Here is a 19,360-nt window from a genome sequence, read left to right on the forward strand (position 1 = left end):
AATTTTAAATTAATTTTAAATAATTTAATTAATTTAAAATTAATTTGATATCACATATTTCATTATTTTTAAAAAACCAATAAAAAAACATGAATCCTTATTCATGTGGTCAATATTTAAATCATTATTTAAATTTTTTCTAACTCTCTGATACGTTTAATTTCATAATTATATGTTTAATTATATCAAATATAAGAATCCAAATCCTACCGAATTTGAACATTACAAATTCTCTCAATACATTATTCTAAGGTTTAATCCTTTTATGAGCTAGTATAGGGACCTAATGGACCTACAGATCATAAGCTCCAATGATTTGAGATTAATGGGCTAAACTTTTTAAATCAAATTAATCAATATTCGTTAACTACCAAGACACTTCACTATATCTTGGTAGTTGCACTATCCTCACTATAGATATATTTCTGTCCACTTGATTTAATCATCATCAGTAAGTCGATCATTCATAGGTTGTTCGTATTTATAGCTAGGTCAAAAACCATTTTACCCCTATAATACATTTTGCTTCTTAAGTCTCCACTGATCCTCTAATGAACAGTTGGTTTATGGTCCTATCAATAAACCGAGTCCCTCTTAGCCATAGAGAGGGTAGGGCCTCTTTGTTCAAGACTTAGAGTCAGTACTTAAGGGAACAACCTATCTGCTAACTCTAAAACGGGTAAGAGCGAAATTCGTCTTGCAAGACTATATCCCTAGCTATCTATCTGGTCTTACCCCTAAAATGGGAGGCTTATTGAGCGGCGATGTTGAATCATTTTAAAATTAATTTGATATCACATATTTCATTATTTTTAAAAAATCAATAAAAAAACATGAATCCTTATTCATGTGGTCAATATTTAAATCATTATTTAAATTTTTTCAAACTCTCTGATATGTTTAATTTCATAATTATATGTTTAATTATATCGAATATAAGAATCCAAATCCTACCGAATTTGAACATTACAAATTCTCTCAATACGTTATTCTAAGGTTTAATCCTTTTATGAGCTAGTATAGGACCTAATGGACCTACAGATCATAAGCTCCAATGATTTGAGATTAATGGGCCAAACTCTTTAAATCGAATTAATCAATATTCGTTAACTACCAAGACACTTCACTATATCTTGGTAGTTATACTCTCCTCACTATAGATATATTTCTGTCCACTTGATTTAATCATCATCAGTAAGTCGATCATTTATAGGTTGTTCATATTTACAGCTAGGTCAAAAACCGTTTTACCCCTATAATACATTTTGCTTCTTAAGTCTCCACTGATCTTCTAATGAACAGTTGGTTTATGGTCCTACCAATAAACCGAGTCCCTCTTAGCCATAGAGAGGGTAGGGCCTCTTTGTTCAAGACTTAGAGTTAGTACTTAAGGGAACAACCTATCTGCTAACCCTAAAATGGGTAAGAGCGAATTTCGTCTTGCAGGACTATATCCCTAGCTATCTATCTGGTCTTACCCCTAAAATGGGAGGCTTATTGAGCGGCGATGTTGAATCATTCTCAACTGTACAGATTAAAGGATAATCCCAAATAAACAGGAGTTCATAGTTAGCTCAGGATTAAGATCGAGTTACCTTAGGTCATTGAATTGAAATAGACAGTTTTGACAGTAAATGGTCGTTATAAAGAAAAGTGTCTATTTTGTGGTCTGATCTTATACAAACATCTTTTACGTAGGATGTCCCCACTCGCATGTCTCCACATGAATGACTTAGGAATCACATCGTTTGTACCAATATACAAAGCGGGTTGTATCCATCATGTCCCCAGATAAAGTACCTAACTCTATCCATATACTTATAGACCGTTTTAACTATATACTAAAACTTGATCCACTTTTATGTCTCTATATAAAGTTTAAGTATTCATATTGTAGTCATGGGTTCATTAGTTTATTAGATTTAGAAATATACAAATTCAATTTACAAATCTCAATAATATTTTTATTGTGAAGCAGAAAATGTTTAAAGTTTACAAACCACGAGTTTTAGGACATTTTCCAACAAACTCCCACTTGGACTAAAACTCTAGTGGGTTAAAATATATACAAATATACAATGTAGAGTATGAGAGAATAAATACAATAATCTAGGACATCGATATACCCATGAATTCTCCCACTTGCCCTAGATTTTTGTAGCTCGTAATGCTAGTCTGACTAGGTGACCCTCAAACACTTTAGTCGCATGGGTCTTTGTAAATGGATTAGCTAAGTTGTCTTCTGAGGCTATCTGTGTGACAATCACGTCTCCTCAGTGTACTATCTCTCTGATGAGATTATACTTGCGCTCGATGTGCTTTCTGCGCTTATGCCTTCTTGGTTCTTTTGAGTTGGCAACTACTCCACTGTTATCACAATAGAGGGTGATTGGTAAATGCATATTTAGAACCATTTCCAAATCGATTAAGAACTTTCTAAACCATACTTCTTCCTTGTCTACTTCACATGCAGCTACATATTCCACTTTTATGGTGGAGTAAGCAATACAACTTACTTCTCCATACGATAGCTCCTCCATTTAGAATGAATATTGATCCCGAAGTAGATTTCCTGAAATTCACATCAGTCTGAAAATCAGAATCAGTTAAGGATCAAATCCTTAGAGCCATACACGAGCATATAGTCTTTCATTCTTCGAAGATAGTTGATAATGTATTTAATGGCACTCTAATGACTATATCCACGGTTGGACTAAAACCTATGGACTATTTCAACTGCAAAGTATATATCTGAACATGTACACACCATGACATACATTAAGCTCCCCTGCTGAAGCATAAGGAATTCTTTTCATATCCTCAACTTCTTAAGGTGTTTTAGGACATTGTTCCTTAGACAAATGAATTCCATGCATGAAAGGTAACATATCTCTCTTACAATTTTGCATTTTATTTCTAGACAACATATTGTCTATATATGATGCTTGAGGTAGTACTAGCATTCTATTCTTATGATTCTGAACTATTTGGATTCTAATAATATACTGTGGATCTCCTAAATCTTTCATTTTAAATTGCGACGTTAGCCATCTCTTGACATCAGCAAGGAATCCTATCTCATTCCCAATGAGTAGGATATCATCAACATATAGTACTAAAAAAGCTACAATTTTGTCGACAATTTTCTTATAAACACAAGGTTCGTCAACGTTCTGTTCAAAGCTATAAGATTTTATTGCAGTGTCAAATCTTATATTCCAGGATCGAGATATTTGTTTTAACCCATAAATGGATCTTTTAAGCTTCCAAACTTTTTTCTTTTGACCCTGTTCAATGTACCCTTCTGGTTGAGACATGTAAATATTTTTTTCTAGATAGCCATTCAGAACGGCTTTCTTGACATCCATTTGCCATATTTCAAAATCATAAAATGGACTTGATCATGGCAACAGGAGAGAAGATTTCTTCATAGTCTACCTCCTCTTTTGGGTAAATTCTTTTGCCACGAGTCTAGCTTTATGGGTTTGTACCTTGCTAGATTGGTTTCGCTTTCTCTTATAGATCCATTTACAACCAATAGGTTTTACCCATCTAGATGATCTATAAGTTCCCAGACTAAATTGAAGTACATAGACTCTATTTCAAAATCCATGGCTTTTATCCATTAGTCTCGATCTACATCCTCCATTGCCTGTTTAAAGATCAATGGATCCTCTAAGCGATCATCAGGTTTAACGACCTGAGTTTCTTTTAAATTCATGTATCGATCAAGCTATTGAACAATCCTCCTACTATGCCGAGGTATTCTCAATTCTTGAGAAGGATGTGACGAACCAGTTTCATCAATAACTCTTGTTGAAGGACCAACTTGATCAACAACTTTTGTTGATCTATCTGTAGTTTCTCTAGACATCTTTTTTAATATTAATTTACTGCGGGGTTGATGATTTCATATATGGTCTTCCTCTAAGAATGTATACAAGTACTCTATCATCTTGAGGATCATAAAACATACCACCTTTTGTTTCTTTGGGGTATCCTACAAATAGGCATATTTTATAACGCCTTTCTATCTTTGGGTTTTGCACCAACACATGGGTTAGGCATCCCCAAATCCAGAAGTGACGTAAATTACCTTTACGCCCTCTCCATAACTCGTACGATGTTTTTGAAACAATTTTCAAGGGAACTATATTTAAAATATATAATGTAGTTTGTACTGTATATCCCCCAAAAGACTGAGGTAATTGCGCGTAACTCATCATTGAACGAACCATGTGTAACAAAGGTTCTATTTCTCATTTCTACTACACCATTTTGTTGCAGTGTACCAGGTGCAGTAAGTTAAGATTGAATTCCATGTTCTATCAAATAGTCTTGGAATTCTAAATCCATATACTCACCACCTTGATTTGATTGAATCATTTTAATCTTTTTACCTAATAAATTCTCAACCTCTGCCTTGTACTCTTTGAACTTTTCAAGAGTTTCGAACATATGATATATCAGGTAAATATAACTATATCTTGAATAGTCATCAATAAAACTAATGAAATATTCAAATCCTCCTCGAGCTCTATTATTCATCAAACCACAAAGATCTAAATGTATAAGCTCTAGAGGTTCTTTGGCTCTTAGTCATTTTTCCCTCAAGACATAATTCTCACGGAGGTAGAGAATTTTCTTCTAACTAATTTAGAAGTCCATTATTTACTAACCTATCAATCCTATCGAGATCTATGTGTCCAAGTTTTAAGTGCCAAGATAGGCGTTAGGAGAAATTTTTCGTTTCTTATCAGCGCCTGAATCTAGTATCCAAGTCAAATGAGAACTTTTCACTAAGCATGTTTCAATTACAAGTAAATCAAATTTACCTTGATTTTCCTTTTCAGCCTTTTTTCAGCAAGATATTTAGGGCAATTTCTTTTCCAATGCCCATCCTCGTTGCAAGGGAAACATTTTCCTTTTGCAACCTTCGTCTTGCTTTTCTTTGCAATAGGTTTCTTTTTCCTTTTGCTCTTCTTCTTCATTTGGATACTTTTATCCTTAGAAGGTCCAGACTTCTTGTCAGATATACTAGCTAAGATATAGGCTCATGCTTTTTCATTTTCTCTAACCCATTTCTCATATGCATCCCGAACATTTCGGTTTGCAGTTGAGCTGGGAATTAAAGAATATTCCTCCATTAAAATGAACCTCAGATCATCCACAACTAGTATCGTATTGATGTTTGATTTCCAGTTTGAATAACCCTCGCCATTAAATTTATCAAAAGCTAAAAGTTGGATAATTGAATTCGACATGCTGAAACATAAATAAATTCTATCAGAAAACTGCATTTAAATCCAAATTCATTTTACCAAAAGTAATAAAATACCCATATTTCATTATTTATTTGCAACAATATTTTAGCGAGTCAGAAGACATGTTACCGAGGGGCAGTCAAATATTCCTTCACTGAAGTAAGACATTTTTTACTAAATATTAATTTCAGAATAACTCTTTATTCCATTAGATATTTAGTTACTGTTTTCGGTCAAGAACTTACTAACACTTAGTAACTCTTGTAAGTGTGACCCACCATTTTCAGATTTCATAGAATGGTATCAACAAGCCTCCGAATTTGAAGACAATGCTGAAGACGGATCTAAGAAGCCCTATTCATTACTGAAGTTTGAGTTGTTTTGAATCCTATGTCACAACCCTCCAAGGGGATAATTGCTGAAAAACAACTAGTTAATGTAGCCTAAAGCCGACAATAGGCGCAACATAACAATCTCACAGTTCAAACTAATGAAAATGATCATAGGATATGTTGACACATTTCCTTCATCCACTTACTATGAACTACTTCCCCTATTCACCTTGTTATTGACCCATGCAAACACTTTCCAAATGGAGTAGTCGCGGTAAAAGCGACACGAAGTCGAGCATAGATCTCAAGGTGTGAACTCTTAAAGACGTGAGAGCTAAAAACAATATATCATATATATTACTAATCTCCCATGAAGTGTTCTATTTGTTTGGATATGTTTTTACTTAGGTATATTCTGGCTAAAAACATCCTAAGTCTAGGTGATTATATAAGTATAACGATTTATTTGGATTTAACCTACGATGTCTAAGTGATAAAACCATTTTTATTATCTCATATTTCTCATGCATGCTCATAAAACAGGGTTAACAATGCTCAATAATTCGGCTATAATCCCCAGGTAGCAGGTGTTTCATAAACCGTCAACTTAAGTACCTCTAGCCTTAGACAGGATTATAGTTCGATTGAGTTTGTAACCAAAGTTTTACACGATAACGACCTAGTTTAACTATTAAAACAAGTTGTTATTTGTTAACCTTAATTGAGCATGCATCTTATCTTTGTTATAGATTTTAAATATCTAATTCATTTTATAACACTTTATAAAACTATAGACATGCTATAACATACATCATGCATTCCACAATTTAATATAACAACTTATATTAAATACATAAAACCCCAAATCATGCATACTATATATTTTAACATATTATAACATACTTTCAATGCATGTTACATGCTTCCTATGGTGGGATTTTAAATCTACAAGGCATACTTTATGCACATACAAGATTTAATTTAATTATACATACATTCAAAATGCATAAATAATTAAACATACACTAAAATTGACTGCTTCTGAAGAATCATCAACAGCAGAAACATGCAGGTGAAGTTTCGACATCACAACGTTGCAACGCTGCCCTTGGAGCGTTATAGTGTTGTTCTTCAGCCAGCCTAGAAAAGAAGAAAAATCCCCATGGCGTTGCAATACTAGGGATGAAGCGTTGCAATGTTGTTCAATCCTTAGCCCAAAACGCACGCGCGACTACCAATGGTTCAACTGAACCGATTCAACCAATCGGGTCATGGAGGTTTATGTCTCAGACTGGTTCAACCCAAATTTCTTTCTTAAATGTCTGGTTTGAATGATTTGGAGCCAGTTCGGGTCGATTCGGGCAGTTCAAGACCTGTATTAACTTTTTTTTATAATAATTTTAAGTTTTTGTTTACTTAGGATGCCAAACATATGGAAGCTATTAGAATCCTAAGCATTCTAACTACATCAATTTTAGTGAATTAGCATGCATATTCATGAAAATAACAGAATTAGGATTTCAAGAATATAACCTTTGATGATTTCACGTGATTGCTTCAAATCTCCTTGAATTTCTCCCTCAATCTTTGAAGTAGACCACCATAAAAGTTTATCTACTATTCTCAGGCCTTATATTTGATTGTGGGAACCAAATTGAGAGCCCTGGTTTTAGTATCAAACTGAAATGAGGGAATAATTTTGTATGAAAAATCCGAATTTTTCAACCTCAAACCAGCTACAATTGAATTACATGATTACATGACACTTAATCAACCACTATAAAAATGGATTAAGTGAGAAATGTGGGAAAAAATTACTTTCCCCTTAATTTTCAATTAATCTTAATTTATCATATAAATTAAATTAAATAAAAATTAATTTAAATTTTGAATTCTTAAATTCTAATTTTAATAAAATTAATATAAATTATTAATTTTAAATAATTAATTAATTAAAAAATAATTTGATATCACATATTAAATTATTTTCAAAAAACCAATCCATAACATAAATCCTTATTCATATGTTCAATATTTAAATCATATTTAAATATTTTCTAACTCTTCGATATGTTTAATTCGATAATTAAACATGTCATTATATCGAATATAAGAATCCAAATCCTAAATTGAATTTGAACATTTCAAATTTCTTAATACGTTATTATAAGGTTTAATCCTTTTACAAGCTAGTCTAGGGACCTAAGGAACCTATAGATCATGAGCTCCAACGATTTGAGATCAATTGGCTAAACTCTTTCAATCGAATTAATCAATATTCGTTAACTACCAAGACACTCCACTATAGCTTAGTAGTTGTACTCTCCCCACTTTAGATATATTTCTGTCCACTTGATTTAACCATAATCAATAAGTCAATCATTCACAGGTTGTTCGTATTTACAGCTAGGTCAAAATTTTCGTTTACCCCTGTAATGCATCTTGTTCCTTAAGTCTCCATTGATCCTCTAATGAACAATTGGTTTATGATTCTACCAATAAACCAACTCCCTCTCAGCCAAAGAGAGGGCAAGGCCCTTTTGTTCAAAACCAGGAGTCAGTACTTAAAGGAACAACCTATTTGTTAATCCTAAAATGGGTAGGAACGAATTCCGTCTTGCAGGACTATGTCACAAACTATCTATCTGTTCTTACCCCTAAAATGGGAGGCTTATTGAACGGCGATGTTGAGCCACTCTCACCCATGCAAATTAAAGGATAATCCCAAATAAACAGGAGTTCATAGTTAGCTCATGATTGAGATCGAATTACCTTAGGTCATCAAATTGAAATAGTCAGTTTTGACAGTAAATGATCATTATAAAAAAAAGTGACTATTTCGTGGTCCGGTCTTATACAAACATATTTTGCATAAGATGCCCCTACTTGCATTCTCCACATGAACGACTTAGGGATCACATCATTTGTATCGATATACAAAGCGGGCCACATCCATACTGTCCTCATGATAAGGTACCCAACCTTATCCATATATGTACAGACCGTTTTGGCTATATACGAAACTTGATCCATTTTTATATCTCTATAAAAAGTTTAAGTATTCATGTTATAGCCATGGGTTCATTAGTTTATTGAATTTACAAATCTATTAATGCAATTTACAAATCTCAATAACATTTTTATTGTGAAATAAAATACATTTAAAGTTTACAAATTGCGAGTTTTAGGACATTTCCCAACTTTCAGTCCTGGGCTCATTTGGTTCATTTGATTTTGGTTTGTTTGATTGCTTTGGTTCATTTTACGTTTGCGAATTTATGTTCCATTTCAAATAAGTTGTTCAAGGGTTTTTTTTTTAGATCTCTCAATGAGATATTTGTTCTTGCCCAGTAGTTCTTATTCATTCTTTGTAGGTTTTGTTATAGATCTCTATATAAGGATCTATGTTAATAGTCCAGAAGGTTCTTGGTTTTGCTCTTCATGGGTTTTTGTTTCAGTCTAGAAGTTTCATGTTTTGGTTCTCCGTGAGTTTTTTATTCTACCCCAAATCTGCTAATTTGATTCGGAAGTTTTCTTCGCAAACTCAAGTTATTCGTCATTCTACCACCTTGAGTTTGAGGGAGGGTGTTAAAAAGAAATTAGGGTTTTTTTTCCTAATTATTTTATTTTTTTATTATTATTTTCTTTTTGGTATTTTTTATTTATGTATTTTCCTTTATTTGTTTATTGGTATCAATTTATTCACCTTGCAAAAGGATGATTGTGTACTCTCAATTACTCTGATTTTATTCAAATACAAATTTAACCGATACAAAATAGATAGCACGTATATACTTGAAGATGGCATTCGATAGTAAACGAAGTTTTTTTTTCTTTTAAGCATTATCACTTTTATTACATTAGTTTTTCTTTTACTAAATTTTAAACTTGCAAACTATATCATTACAGATCAATGATCATATTTATAACTCATTCCTTATCAACATAATTTTTGACCAATTTTTTCAATTAACTTAAACTAGTTATGATATAATTAGTAATTTATTTATGAGGCTTTTTTAGTATAATGAATTAATTTGAGACATGCTCAGGTTCAAGAGTTCAATGTCGTATCCGTAATATTTATTTTCTTTTGATTTAGTTTGGATTTTTTTTCAGTAACATATTACTATCACTTGTTTAGCGATTATCTTATTTTTAAAAGCAGTTTTACAAAATTCAACGACAACGTTGGTTTAACGCCGTTATCATATCTGAAAATGAAAAACGCCGTTATTTTTCTGCCTCAAAATACAAACCGCCAAAAAGAAAAGGAACGAACCGCCAAAATGGATCACAAACCGTTAAACCGGTCTGGCGTTGAAATGTATAAAGAAAAAGGGAAAAAAAACCGCTACTGCATCGAAAAGCTCACCGTCTTTATATTATCGATTCTAAATTTCGCGCAGGTCTCGATCTTCCTTCTTCAATGGCGACCAATTTCACAGAAGAACTGAGCGAAAACACTCTTCCAGGACCGAAACAAACCCTACCACTAAATTTAGGATTCGCAGCGGCTGGTAATGGCCAAGTAGATCAACACCAAAATCGCCGTTCCTCGGCTACAATTACAAAGGAAGTTATTGAATCTCAACATGCCGCCGTGGGGAGAATACCGGAGTATCATGTTTCTGTTTTTGATATCTTCAAGAAGATCCGTCGTGCGGAGCGATTCGGGATCCCCGTACGTTTGTCGGAGGCAGAAAAACGATTCTCTCGAGCTGAGAGGTGATTTTTCGGTTTTATGGCATTGTTTTTTTTTTTTTTTCGTATGAATTTGTTGTGTGTTCGTATGTCTAGGCTTTGAATGGCAGAAGCGTAGAGTTTGTTTTTGAAATTGATGCCGTTTCATGGATCGATAGTTGAATTTTTCAAGAACAAGATATTCTGTATTCTCGTTTTTCGAAGTGAATGCAGAAGATAGTTTTGAACTTCTTATTTCATCCTCTTTCTTATTTTTCTTTGTCGTGTCTTTTGACAATTTTAGAGCTTCTATTTCGTTTGCGAACGCTAAACTTTGCAGGTTCGGCATTGATTCAGTTTGTGGACCGGATGAAATGGTCAAAGCAGAGGAACTGAAGAGAAAGGCAAGAGCAGAGAGGTTTTTCTCTCTGCTTTATGGTATTGTGTTAGAAAATTTTTTATAATTCATCTTTCCTCAGTTCGACTATCTTTTCTGCTTTTCAGATTTGAGCTCTTAACTTTGTCTATGGCTACTGGCGAAGAGGCAAAGAAGAAAGCTCGGCTTGCCAGATTTGCCCCATTTTTATAGCGTTCCCTTTTGGTTGAACAAGAAAGCAACATCAACAATTCTTATGCACAACCAAGCTATTATCCATTTAACCAATTGGACGAGCCGAGCTATTAACCATTTAGTTCTTCGTATCCTGAACCCTTTCAATTTAAGGATGCGGCAATTATTTGTATTAACTCTATGGAATTCAACTCCATTAGAGGGAGGTGAAGTTTTAATTTCTAGAACTGCACCCTCTTCATCAAATTGAATGGCTACTTTCTTTCAGTTTTCTACATGCCCATTTTTTAAAAAAATTATCTACACTATTATTATCATCATTCTTCCAGTTCTCAAGAAAGCCCTTTAAGTTTGATCCGGGTAAACGGCGAGTGAGATGTTCCTGTTGGTTCCTTTTAAGTTGGCTAAGCAACTTGTTTGGTGAAGGCTTTTAATTTTCAATATAGCTGTACAGTCTATAGCTTATAATATCTCATTCTGTTTCTTGGAAGTGTCACGATTTTATGGAAGACAGAACAATCATCTAAAATAAGTTTTTCCTACTGTTTCATCCGTTGATGATCAACAAACTGCTGATTTGCCTCTTACAGACCTTATTCAACTTAATGAGCAAGGGAGAAATTATCTAATTGCTTTGTTTATCCTTTGCAGATTACACTTAATTTTCATGGGTGTTCCTGATTTGCTTCTTTCTCCACATTTTGCACGCTGAAATCCTGATGCATATCATTACTACTGTCACCCAGGTGCCTTTACTTGAGTCGTTGGATAAGATGTGATGGCATGAGGCTCTTAGCCATTCTTTTCTACAGTACCAAGTGTTTTCTTTTTTGTTTCTATTGCTCTTGAGGATCTGCAAGAGGAAAAAACAAAAAAAATTGTTGATTCACACGGCGATGGATTGAATTCAGAGTCTTCCTTAATTTTGACAACACATTTAAATCACCTTTGGCTTCTTTCCCTATCCCCTTGACAACTGCCTCATCATTTTTCTGCTCTGATTGTTGTAGTTCAAGAGGTATCAAATTGCAGGGGTCTTTGGTCTTAACCATAATCAAGAATGGCAGATGGAGTTCAGAAGCGGTTAGGATTTGCTTCAAAAACCTTGAGACTGCTTTTACTCTGTTTGAGTTACCCATATTTTTCTCAGTTATCACTTATAAGGGGTCTAGGAAAATCTTCAGTAGCCTGTCAGATGGGATAACGTATGGCTTGCTCTCTGTGTTTCAAGCTTGCTTTTCTTGGGGAACAGAAATGCAATTGTACTTCTTGGTGAAAAGGGCTATTAAGGTCCCATTTTCCACACACCACCCCCCACCACCCCCCCCCCCCCCCCCCCCCGAAAAAAAAATACATCATTTGATTATCCTACAGTTGCATCAGCCATTTTTTATGCCTTCTAATCTATAATACAGCAACTCACAAAACGAGAAAATAATGTGTTGATGGTAAAAAACTGGACAATGTTTATATTTCTGATGGAATAACAAGATTTACAAAGATGAAGGATGTTGTTTCATTTTGTTACATTAAGAAACAATTTACGAACTTTGTACATTTACATCCGTCATCTTCTATTTTACTTGCTAATAGAAGATCTTACAAATTGATAGATCTTTCTAAGAAGCCTGAAGTTTCTAGTTTTGTTTGTAAAGAAATTGAAAAGGGTATAAAGACATTAACAAAGTTTACCAGCTAGGAGTTTGCCGACGAGGGGAGACCTTCTCCTCCTTTGATTGACAAGGAACAAGGGGAGGGCCTACCATTGATCAAATGAGGATCTAAGAACACAACTACAACAGAAACGTCATCGTGGAAATGCCTTCTCACACCTCTATCTATCTTTTTCAGGTCTGAATATCTCATCTCTCTTTTTTTAGCTGCTTCTCGAAGTGCAGCCTTGACAAGTCTCCTTGCTATTCCCTGCAGTTTGCACCAAGTGGAACCATTAATTCAAGAAAATTTGGTAACAAATATGAAAGTAGATAGTCATCGATTCAATGTTACCAATCAAGAAGATGGTGGTTTATGCAAGATAGATTCTTACATTTCGGGGATAGCTGTTGACGATGTCAACAGCCTTCTGGTTGCTAAGGTGCTCCCACAGACCATCAGAAGCAAATATGAGATATTGGTCATCTGGGCGGAGTTTGTGGACCAGTATTGATGGTTCTGCGCTGAGGATCGGTTTGTAGAATGGCTCAGGCAATTGAAATTTTGGCGGCAGAGGAGGTCTGTTGAACTTTGCTTTTTTCAAATATGCATCACCAATGGATCTTGAAACCTGCAGGGGGTAAGCTATTGAAGATTCAGAATCTAGAGGCATTCTAGATTGCTTCACTTAACAATTAACATCTACCCTATCAGATTTCAAGAAAATTTCCAGGACACTTACCTGTATGAGACCTTTAACACGCCAAACATTGTGCTTTAGGATCACAATCTGGGGATCTTCTGGATGAACCATCCGAAGTTCATCTCTCACAGACTCTATGCTTGCATTGTGTTCTGTGGACAATTGAATGGCAATGACTTCTCTAGTGGCTCTCTCAGTTCTCCCAAGCACTACTCGTGAATCGCCCGCATTTGCAATATATAGCTGTCCATTGCATATGATCCCTACCAAACAACACGATCCAGCAGATGCAATCTTCGGTTCATTAAGCCACTGTTTCTGGACAAGAGAGAGAAATCCCTCTTCTGTTGCTGCAAAAGCCTTCCTGATAACGTTTTCTGAGATGTTTTGGTGTAAAGATGCATATCCTGCGCTTTGAAAAACCACAAAGAAACATCAAAAGCAGCTCGTGGGGACTTAAAATTTATACAGAAAACCAACAAAAAAGGCTGTACAATATTTGCAATGAAGATGAAAACCAACTTTTGAGATTGCTGAAGAGATTATCATTGACAAACCGTGAAGCTTCGGCTCCGCCATGGCCATCATAAACTCCAACAAAGGTCCCCTGCGGACCTGGATTGGTCATACTCAACGCCCCAGATTCAAGCTGGCTTTGATCTTCCACCACATTATTAGCTTGGATTACTGCCATGGAGAACTGTCCATAAACATGATGCCCCAGATCCTTAGACCACAACAACCCATCAACTCGTCCGTTTGAATCGCCATCATCATGAGGCTTCCAGCAGGGTTTAACCATTTTTTTTTTATAAAAGGCCAGTCACTGGACACAAAATTACAGGAGTTTCTGTTTCATATGTATCATCCAAATGAGCCAGCAATCAAAAAATTCATCATCCCAGATCAAGAACACGAGCTAGACCCACTCTCAGCTCCAGGTTTTGTTTATACTCAACACTTACAACCTCTATTCCTGAAACTACATCGACATCCCCCCCAATATATCCAGACACCATTAATATGAACAAAAGAAGAAATTCAGATAAAGACCAGACAGGTATGGGCTAAAATAACTGCAAAATGTCCCTTTGAGACAAGAAAGCAACAGTCTTAATACAAAGTTCAGAGAATATGGAGGTGGTGCTGGTCCTGTGTACCTTGAATCTGGGATTTATGGGTTTGGTCCTCCCTTCTGTGCCATCTTCCAGGAACAAACTGAGCTGTAAAAGCACATAACGGTTAAGAAAGTGGCAGGCGTTTGGTCTCAGATCAAAGAGGAGAGCCAGCCGATTGAATCACTGCAGGGTTTTTGGAAGCTTTTTCCACAGAGAATCCACCAGGTTAGTTTCTCTTTCTTTCCTTCTTTCTTTCCCTGTTTTTCTTTTCTTTTCTTTTTTTTTCTTATGCGATCTAGCATGGGGATAATAAAAACACACTAAACAAACTACAAATCTGACATTGCTGTCCCTCCCCAATGCCCAATCCCCAATCTCCCTCCTTTTCCCTTGTTCTCTTCTCTCTGCCCCTTTTCTTTCCTTTTCCCTTTTTTTTTTTTTTCCGTTTTCCTTTTTCTGTATTTTTATAGACAAGTGGTGGGCTTTTTTATGGGTTTGGGGCCTTTGGCCACTTCATGTCTGCACTGCAATTATAAAAAGCTCCAACTGAAATTTATGAGCAAAACCCACCATTTCTAATCACCTTATCATCATCACCCATAAACCCACCATTTCAGCCAAATTTTCCTAATTTTAAATCAGGAGGAAAAAAAAAACCCCTCTTTTTTTTCCTTTTTACACTATTTAAACTAACCTCCCCACTCCCCAATTGGGATTTTCATTCCTTGTAAATCCAGCAATCCTGCCTTGGTTTGTAATAACCTCTTTTAGGTAGAGTTTTTGAAGTGGGATTCAGCATTGGTTTCTTTCTTTATCCTTCCCCCCCCATCTCATTTGGCATGGTAGAGAGAGAGATAAGACATTATTAATTAGCCTGAGCTGAGATAAGCTAAACCTTCTTAATTAGCAAAATAAAGGAATTGATTGTGTGAGCTTTGTGGCTCAATAAATAAAAAAGATTGAATAAAACTACAAAAAATTTCTAAAAACTGTATCTCCCATTACAAAGCAACAATAAAGTGGTTGCGAAATTAAATCTGAAATGGAATTGCATAGCTGTCAGCATGGCCAAGCAATTATGAAAGAGAGAGAGAGAGAGAAGAAGAAGTTAAAAGGGAAAAGGATAAGAGTGGGGAATTATATTCTGTCAAATTCGACGCTCATAATTTGTCAATCAAAAGTCATACTACAGATTCCAGTGTCGTTATCATACTACTTATAAATTTAAATTTTTGTTCTTATAAAATTACAAACTACAATTTTAAGTAATTAGTTATCCGCAAAATCTTTCAAGATAATCCTTAATTTTCACTTCATTCTTATTTGGTCCTTGTTTTTTTTAAAAAAAAAAAAATCTAATTTAACCTTTATATACAAAATGTAATTAAATTATCTTTTTACTAAAATATTTAGATGCATGGACATGTTTGTCCATTTAACAAAACCTAACACACATCAATATAGTTCGTTCTTTCAAGTTACGGATATGTTTTGGAGTGATTTTCATTACTTTTGTCATTCTCAAAATCATTCTAAAAATATGTTTTAATTCATCTAAAATTAATTTTGATGATACAAACAACTGCATTTAAAAGTGAAATTAAATATTAAACTAATCTTGGTTGGGTAAAAACATGTCTCAAAGTGATTTTAAAGACAACAAAAGTTATTTTAACAAAAAAAAAAAAAAAAAAATTGTATGCAGTCCAGACTGCACATCAACACAAATATGTCATGTAACATTATTTAAAAAAAAAGATTTTTTTTTTACTATCTAAGGAAAATAAGATGCATGCTATTAGGTACTTACTCGCGACTATTTTAGTGATTTTAAAATCACTCTTCATGTAATAAGGTTGAAATTGAAAATTTTAGTTCAAATTAAACAGTAGTCGATATATCTTATTTTTGTATCAATTGACAAAAAATATAGATAAAAATATAACAGCAACTAGTTGCAACTTTTGGGGAAAAACATCTTGATTTCAATTCAATCAAAAGTCTTTAGTGCAACCAATAAGAACTCTTTGGAATAGTATGAGTTCACTGTTATTTATTTTAGGATTTCTTTCAATCGTACTTGTAAGTTGTTAACCGACATAAAGTAGTCTTTCTTTCACACTAATTTTTCAATATTAGTGACTCTGGATTTCCTATTCTTTATTCATAGCATTTTTCTCTCCATCTGTTCTTTATTTCTATTATTATCTTTTTTTATTTAACCTCCATTAGGTTAAATATACGTTTCAAGCTCTAATACATGAGTGCTTTTTTCCTCATGTTATTGAATGTATAAATTAAATGATGCTAAACATATATACATTTTGACAGGGAGAGAAACCACTTTAGAGATAAAAGTTGACATAAATTTTTATTTTTCTTTTTTCAAGTGGCCTAAATAACCATAAATTTTAGGATAGTTACAATGGATAGCATTTTTAGAGATAATAATCGAGTGTAAAACAACATTTTTAAAAAATTTGCAAATATAGTAAAGTCTATTAGTGATAAGCTTCTGTCACTGATAGATTTTTACCAGCGATATGGTCTATTATTGATAGATTCCTACCAACGATATGATTTATTATTAGTAAACTATTTAAATTTTGTCATATTTGTAATTTTTTTTTACACTATACTATATATGTTAATACTTTATGCCTAATTGTTATATTTGTAATGGTCTAAGCAAATTAGTTAAGTAAATGTAAGTTTATTATTATTTATAACACTGATGTAAACCAAATTGAAAGAAAATAATCAAACACTAAAGACAACAACATGTTTTTAGCCAGCTTTTTAAATATAATGCCAAACTTCTATTATGAAATTTTCAAATAAATCAACAAAAAATTTCTCATCAGACCCATAAAAATGAAAATTTTATCTTAACATATTAGGAAATGGAAAATTTTGCTATCTCTTTATCTGAAATTTGGAAAAGTATAGCCATAACTGTTTTAACCAAAAGGATGGGAAATTATTGGCTCTAAGGAAACTTCCTTTTTTCTTAATTTTAACCCTCTCATGTAAAGGATAAAAGAGAGCACATTCAAATGCTTGCTTTAGCATTTATTTGGAAAGTATCTGTTTTTTTTTTTTTAATAATATGAATATTTTATACAAAAAGTATAATTTTTTTGAAGTGATGTGAACACTACACCAACCAAAATGAGTGGTACATGCACAAGACCCTGTTTCTGAGATCAACTGATAGATGTTCCCTAGCATAATGTCTGGATCTGATTGATCATATTGTCCTGTTACACCCCCTCCCCTCTTTTTCTAAATATGTAAATATTTAGCTTTTTTGTACACGTGTTTGTTTTCGGTAGGGTAAAAGAGAGTTGTCTTTCGGGATTGGAAAGAGTCGTCCTCTATTTAAGTTATTTTAACCAAATTTAGATGAAAAATGTTGAGAAGATCAAAGGTTTTCTTGACTAATAATCTTGATTTGGTCTAGAAGATAAGTATATTCATTAGCTATGACGTGAAGATTTCATTGAAGTTGAAGGTAATTAGAGATGATCATAGAGTAGATTTATATAATAATATCAATTCATTGACAATGAGAGCTTGACTTGATTATGAATAAATTACACTAAATAAGTGCATTTGTTAACAATTATTACAAATTTATTGTCACATTTCAGATATTTGATAGAAGTGACAAAAGTATTCGAGATTCTCCAATCTGCATATAGATTGTTCAAGGATGAACAATTTCTATCGAGAAGAAATTGAGGAGAAATGATGTGAAGCAAGATCGAGAAGATACAAATAACATAATCAACCATAATAGAAACTAACAAAATTAAAACCAAATCAGCACCTAAAGACAAATATACTCTATTAGTTATTGAATGGAAATCTAACTCGACTTTGGGCAAATTAGAAGGCGCTGTATTAATAAATTTTCATAAGGTAATTAAAATATAATTCCAAGAATGGTACTTTGAGTCTCTCTAGATAGTTAGTTCTTTAGAAATAATTAAAATATAATTCCAAGAATGGTACTTTGAGTCTCTCTAGATAGTTAGTTCTTTATAAAAGTGTAAATTTAGTCTATTTTACTTTTTAATAAATCTCAAAATTCGTCTAGATGTGTCAATATTTCCATAATCGAAGATTTTGATATCAATATCAAAGATTAATTGATATCTTTAACATCTTTTATAGATACACATAAGACATTAGCTATAACTTAGTTTGGAAGTAAAAATGACTTAATTATCAATTTAAATTATTTTTATAAATTTCTCTATCGTAGATATGTTGATATTGATATATTTGTAAAACAGAGAGCTATTTTAAGCTTTGGTTCCTATTTTATATGTATTTTTTCAAAGAAAAAGATTTATATTAGTCTTCCTTCTATAAATTTTGGAAACGTTTGTACTTTTTTTTTTTTAACATTAAAGACTAATTTTAAAATTTATTAAAAATTAAAAGATTAAATTTAAACATTCGAAAGTAGAGAGATTAAAATGAAATGAAAATTATACTTTAACCTTTCTAGTTTAGATAACAATCATGATTTAAATTAATATAAATGTGTTAGAAATAAGATGGGGTTGAGGCTCAGGCATGATGATTTTGCTTTTATGTCTCAAAGGAAGCTTGGTTTTTGAAGGCAATATGGGATATTTCACCCTCTTTTTTAGAGCCTCAAAGGCATAAAGAATTTTTTTTTTTTTTAAAAAAATGATAATAAAACAATTATGAGTTATAATTGAATCCTAAGCTCTCTTCTTCCATAGTTGTTTGGTGGATGTTTTGCTTTGAGTTCACAAGTAGTCATGTTGGTGCCCTCTCCTCTTTGCAATGCCTTTCACATCCCACCTTGAACTTTCTATATAAAAGCAATAATCCAAAAAGATATAAGGATTTTAATAGAACTTGATTTACTATTACTAGACATACCATAAGGTTTGGCTTATGAAAATAAAATATATGGATTAAATTAAGACTTTAATCCCTAGTTTTTTTTTTTAATTACTTTCGGCTTTGCCTGCAAATCCTACTTCTTTATGGGA

The 19,360-nt window shown here is 33.3% G+C and overlaps 2 protein-coding genes across 4 annotated transcripts; one reads left to right on the forward strand and one right to left on the reverse strand.

Moving 5' to 3' along the window:
- The first annotated feature begins 9,975 nt into the window (after positions 1-9,975).
- Positions 9,976-12,638, forward strand: LOC120090534 (protein MODIFIER OF SNC1 11-like). The gene is made up of 4 exons (XM_039048260.1): positions 9,976-10,324; positions 10,620-10,697; positions 10,784-11,056; positions 11,502-12,638. Exons 1-3 carry the CDS (start codon positions 10,026-10,028, stop codon positions 10,866-10,868), a joined length of 462 nt encoding a protein of 153 aa, XP_038904188.1. The 5' UTR covers positions 9,976-10,025; the 3' UTR covers positions 10,869-11,056; positions 11,502-12,638.
- LOC120090533 (probable protein phosphatase 2C 38) lies at positions 12,293-15,339 on the reverse strand. Of its 3 annotated transcripts, XM_039048257.1 has the most exons (5): positions 14,367-15,339; positions 13,729-14,032; positions 13,246-13,613; positions 12,898-13,134; positions 12,293-12,773 (listed from the first exon to the last, which is right to left on the reverse strand). In XM_039048257.1, exons 2-5 carry the CDS (start codon positions 14,006-14,008, stop codon positions 12,546-12,548), a joined length of 1,113 nt encoding a protein of 370 aa, XP_038904185.1. In that variant the 5' UTR covers positions 14,009-14,032; positions 14,367-15,339; the 3' UTR covers positions 12,293-12,545. The 3 variants fall into 3 exon arrangements, with proteins under 3 accessions (XP_038904185.1, XP_038904184.1, XP_038904186.1); XM_039048256.1 differs by having other exon boundaries at positions 13,729-15,337; XM_039048258.1 differs by lacking the exon at positions 14,367-15,339 and having other exon boundaries at positions 13,764-13,905.
- Positions 15,340-19,360: the final 4,021 nt, after the last annotated feature.

The sequence above is a fragment of the Benincasa hispida genome, chromosome 11, assembly GCF_009727055.1.
Source record: "Benincasa hispida cultivar B227 chromosome 11, ASM972705v1, whole genome shotgun sequence".
NCBI lineage: Eukaryota > Viridiplantae > Streptophyta > Magnoliopsida > Cucurbitales > Cucurbitaceae > Benincasa > Benincasa hispida.

Bases quoted from the DNA above. Each gene is read 5' to 3' on its own strand.
- LOC120090534 (XM_039048260.1), top strand. From the start codon at position 10,026: ATGGCGACCAATTTCACAGAAGAACTGAGCGAAAACACTCTTCCAGGA. The intron at 10,325-10,619 runs GTGATTTTTCGG...TAAACTTTGCAG, and splicing joins CGATTCTCTCGAGCTGAGAG to GTTCGGCATTGATTCAGTTT. The intron at 10,698-10,783 runs GTTTTTCTCTCT...TCTGCTTTTCAG, and splicing joins AGAAAGGCAAGAGCAGAGAG to ATTTGAGCTCTTAACTTTGT.
- LOC120090533 (XM_039048257.1), bottom strand. From the start codon at position 14,008: ATGGTTAAACCCTGCTGGAAGCCTCATGATGATGGCGATTCAAACGGA. The intron at 13,614-13,728 runs GTTGGTTTTCAT...TTCAAAGCGCAG, and splicing joins TCTCTTCAGCAATCTCAAAA to GATATGCATCTTTACACCAA. The intron at 13,135-13,245 runs GTAAGTGTCCTG...TACCCCCTGCAG, and splicing joins GTGTTAAAGGTCTCATACAG to GTTTCAAGATCCATTGGTGA.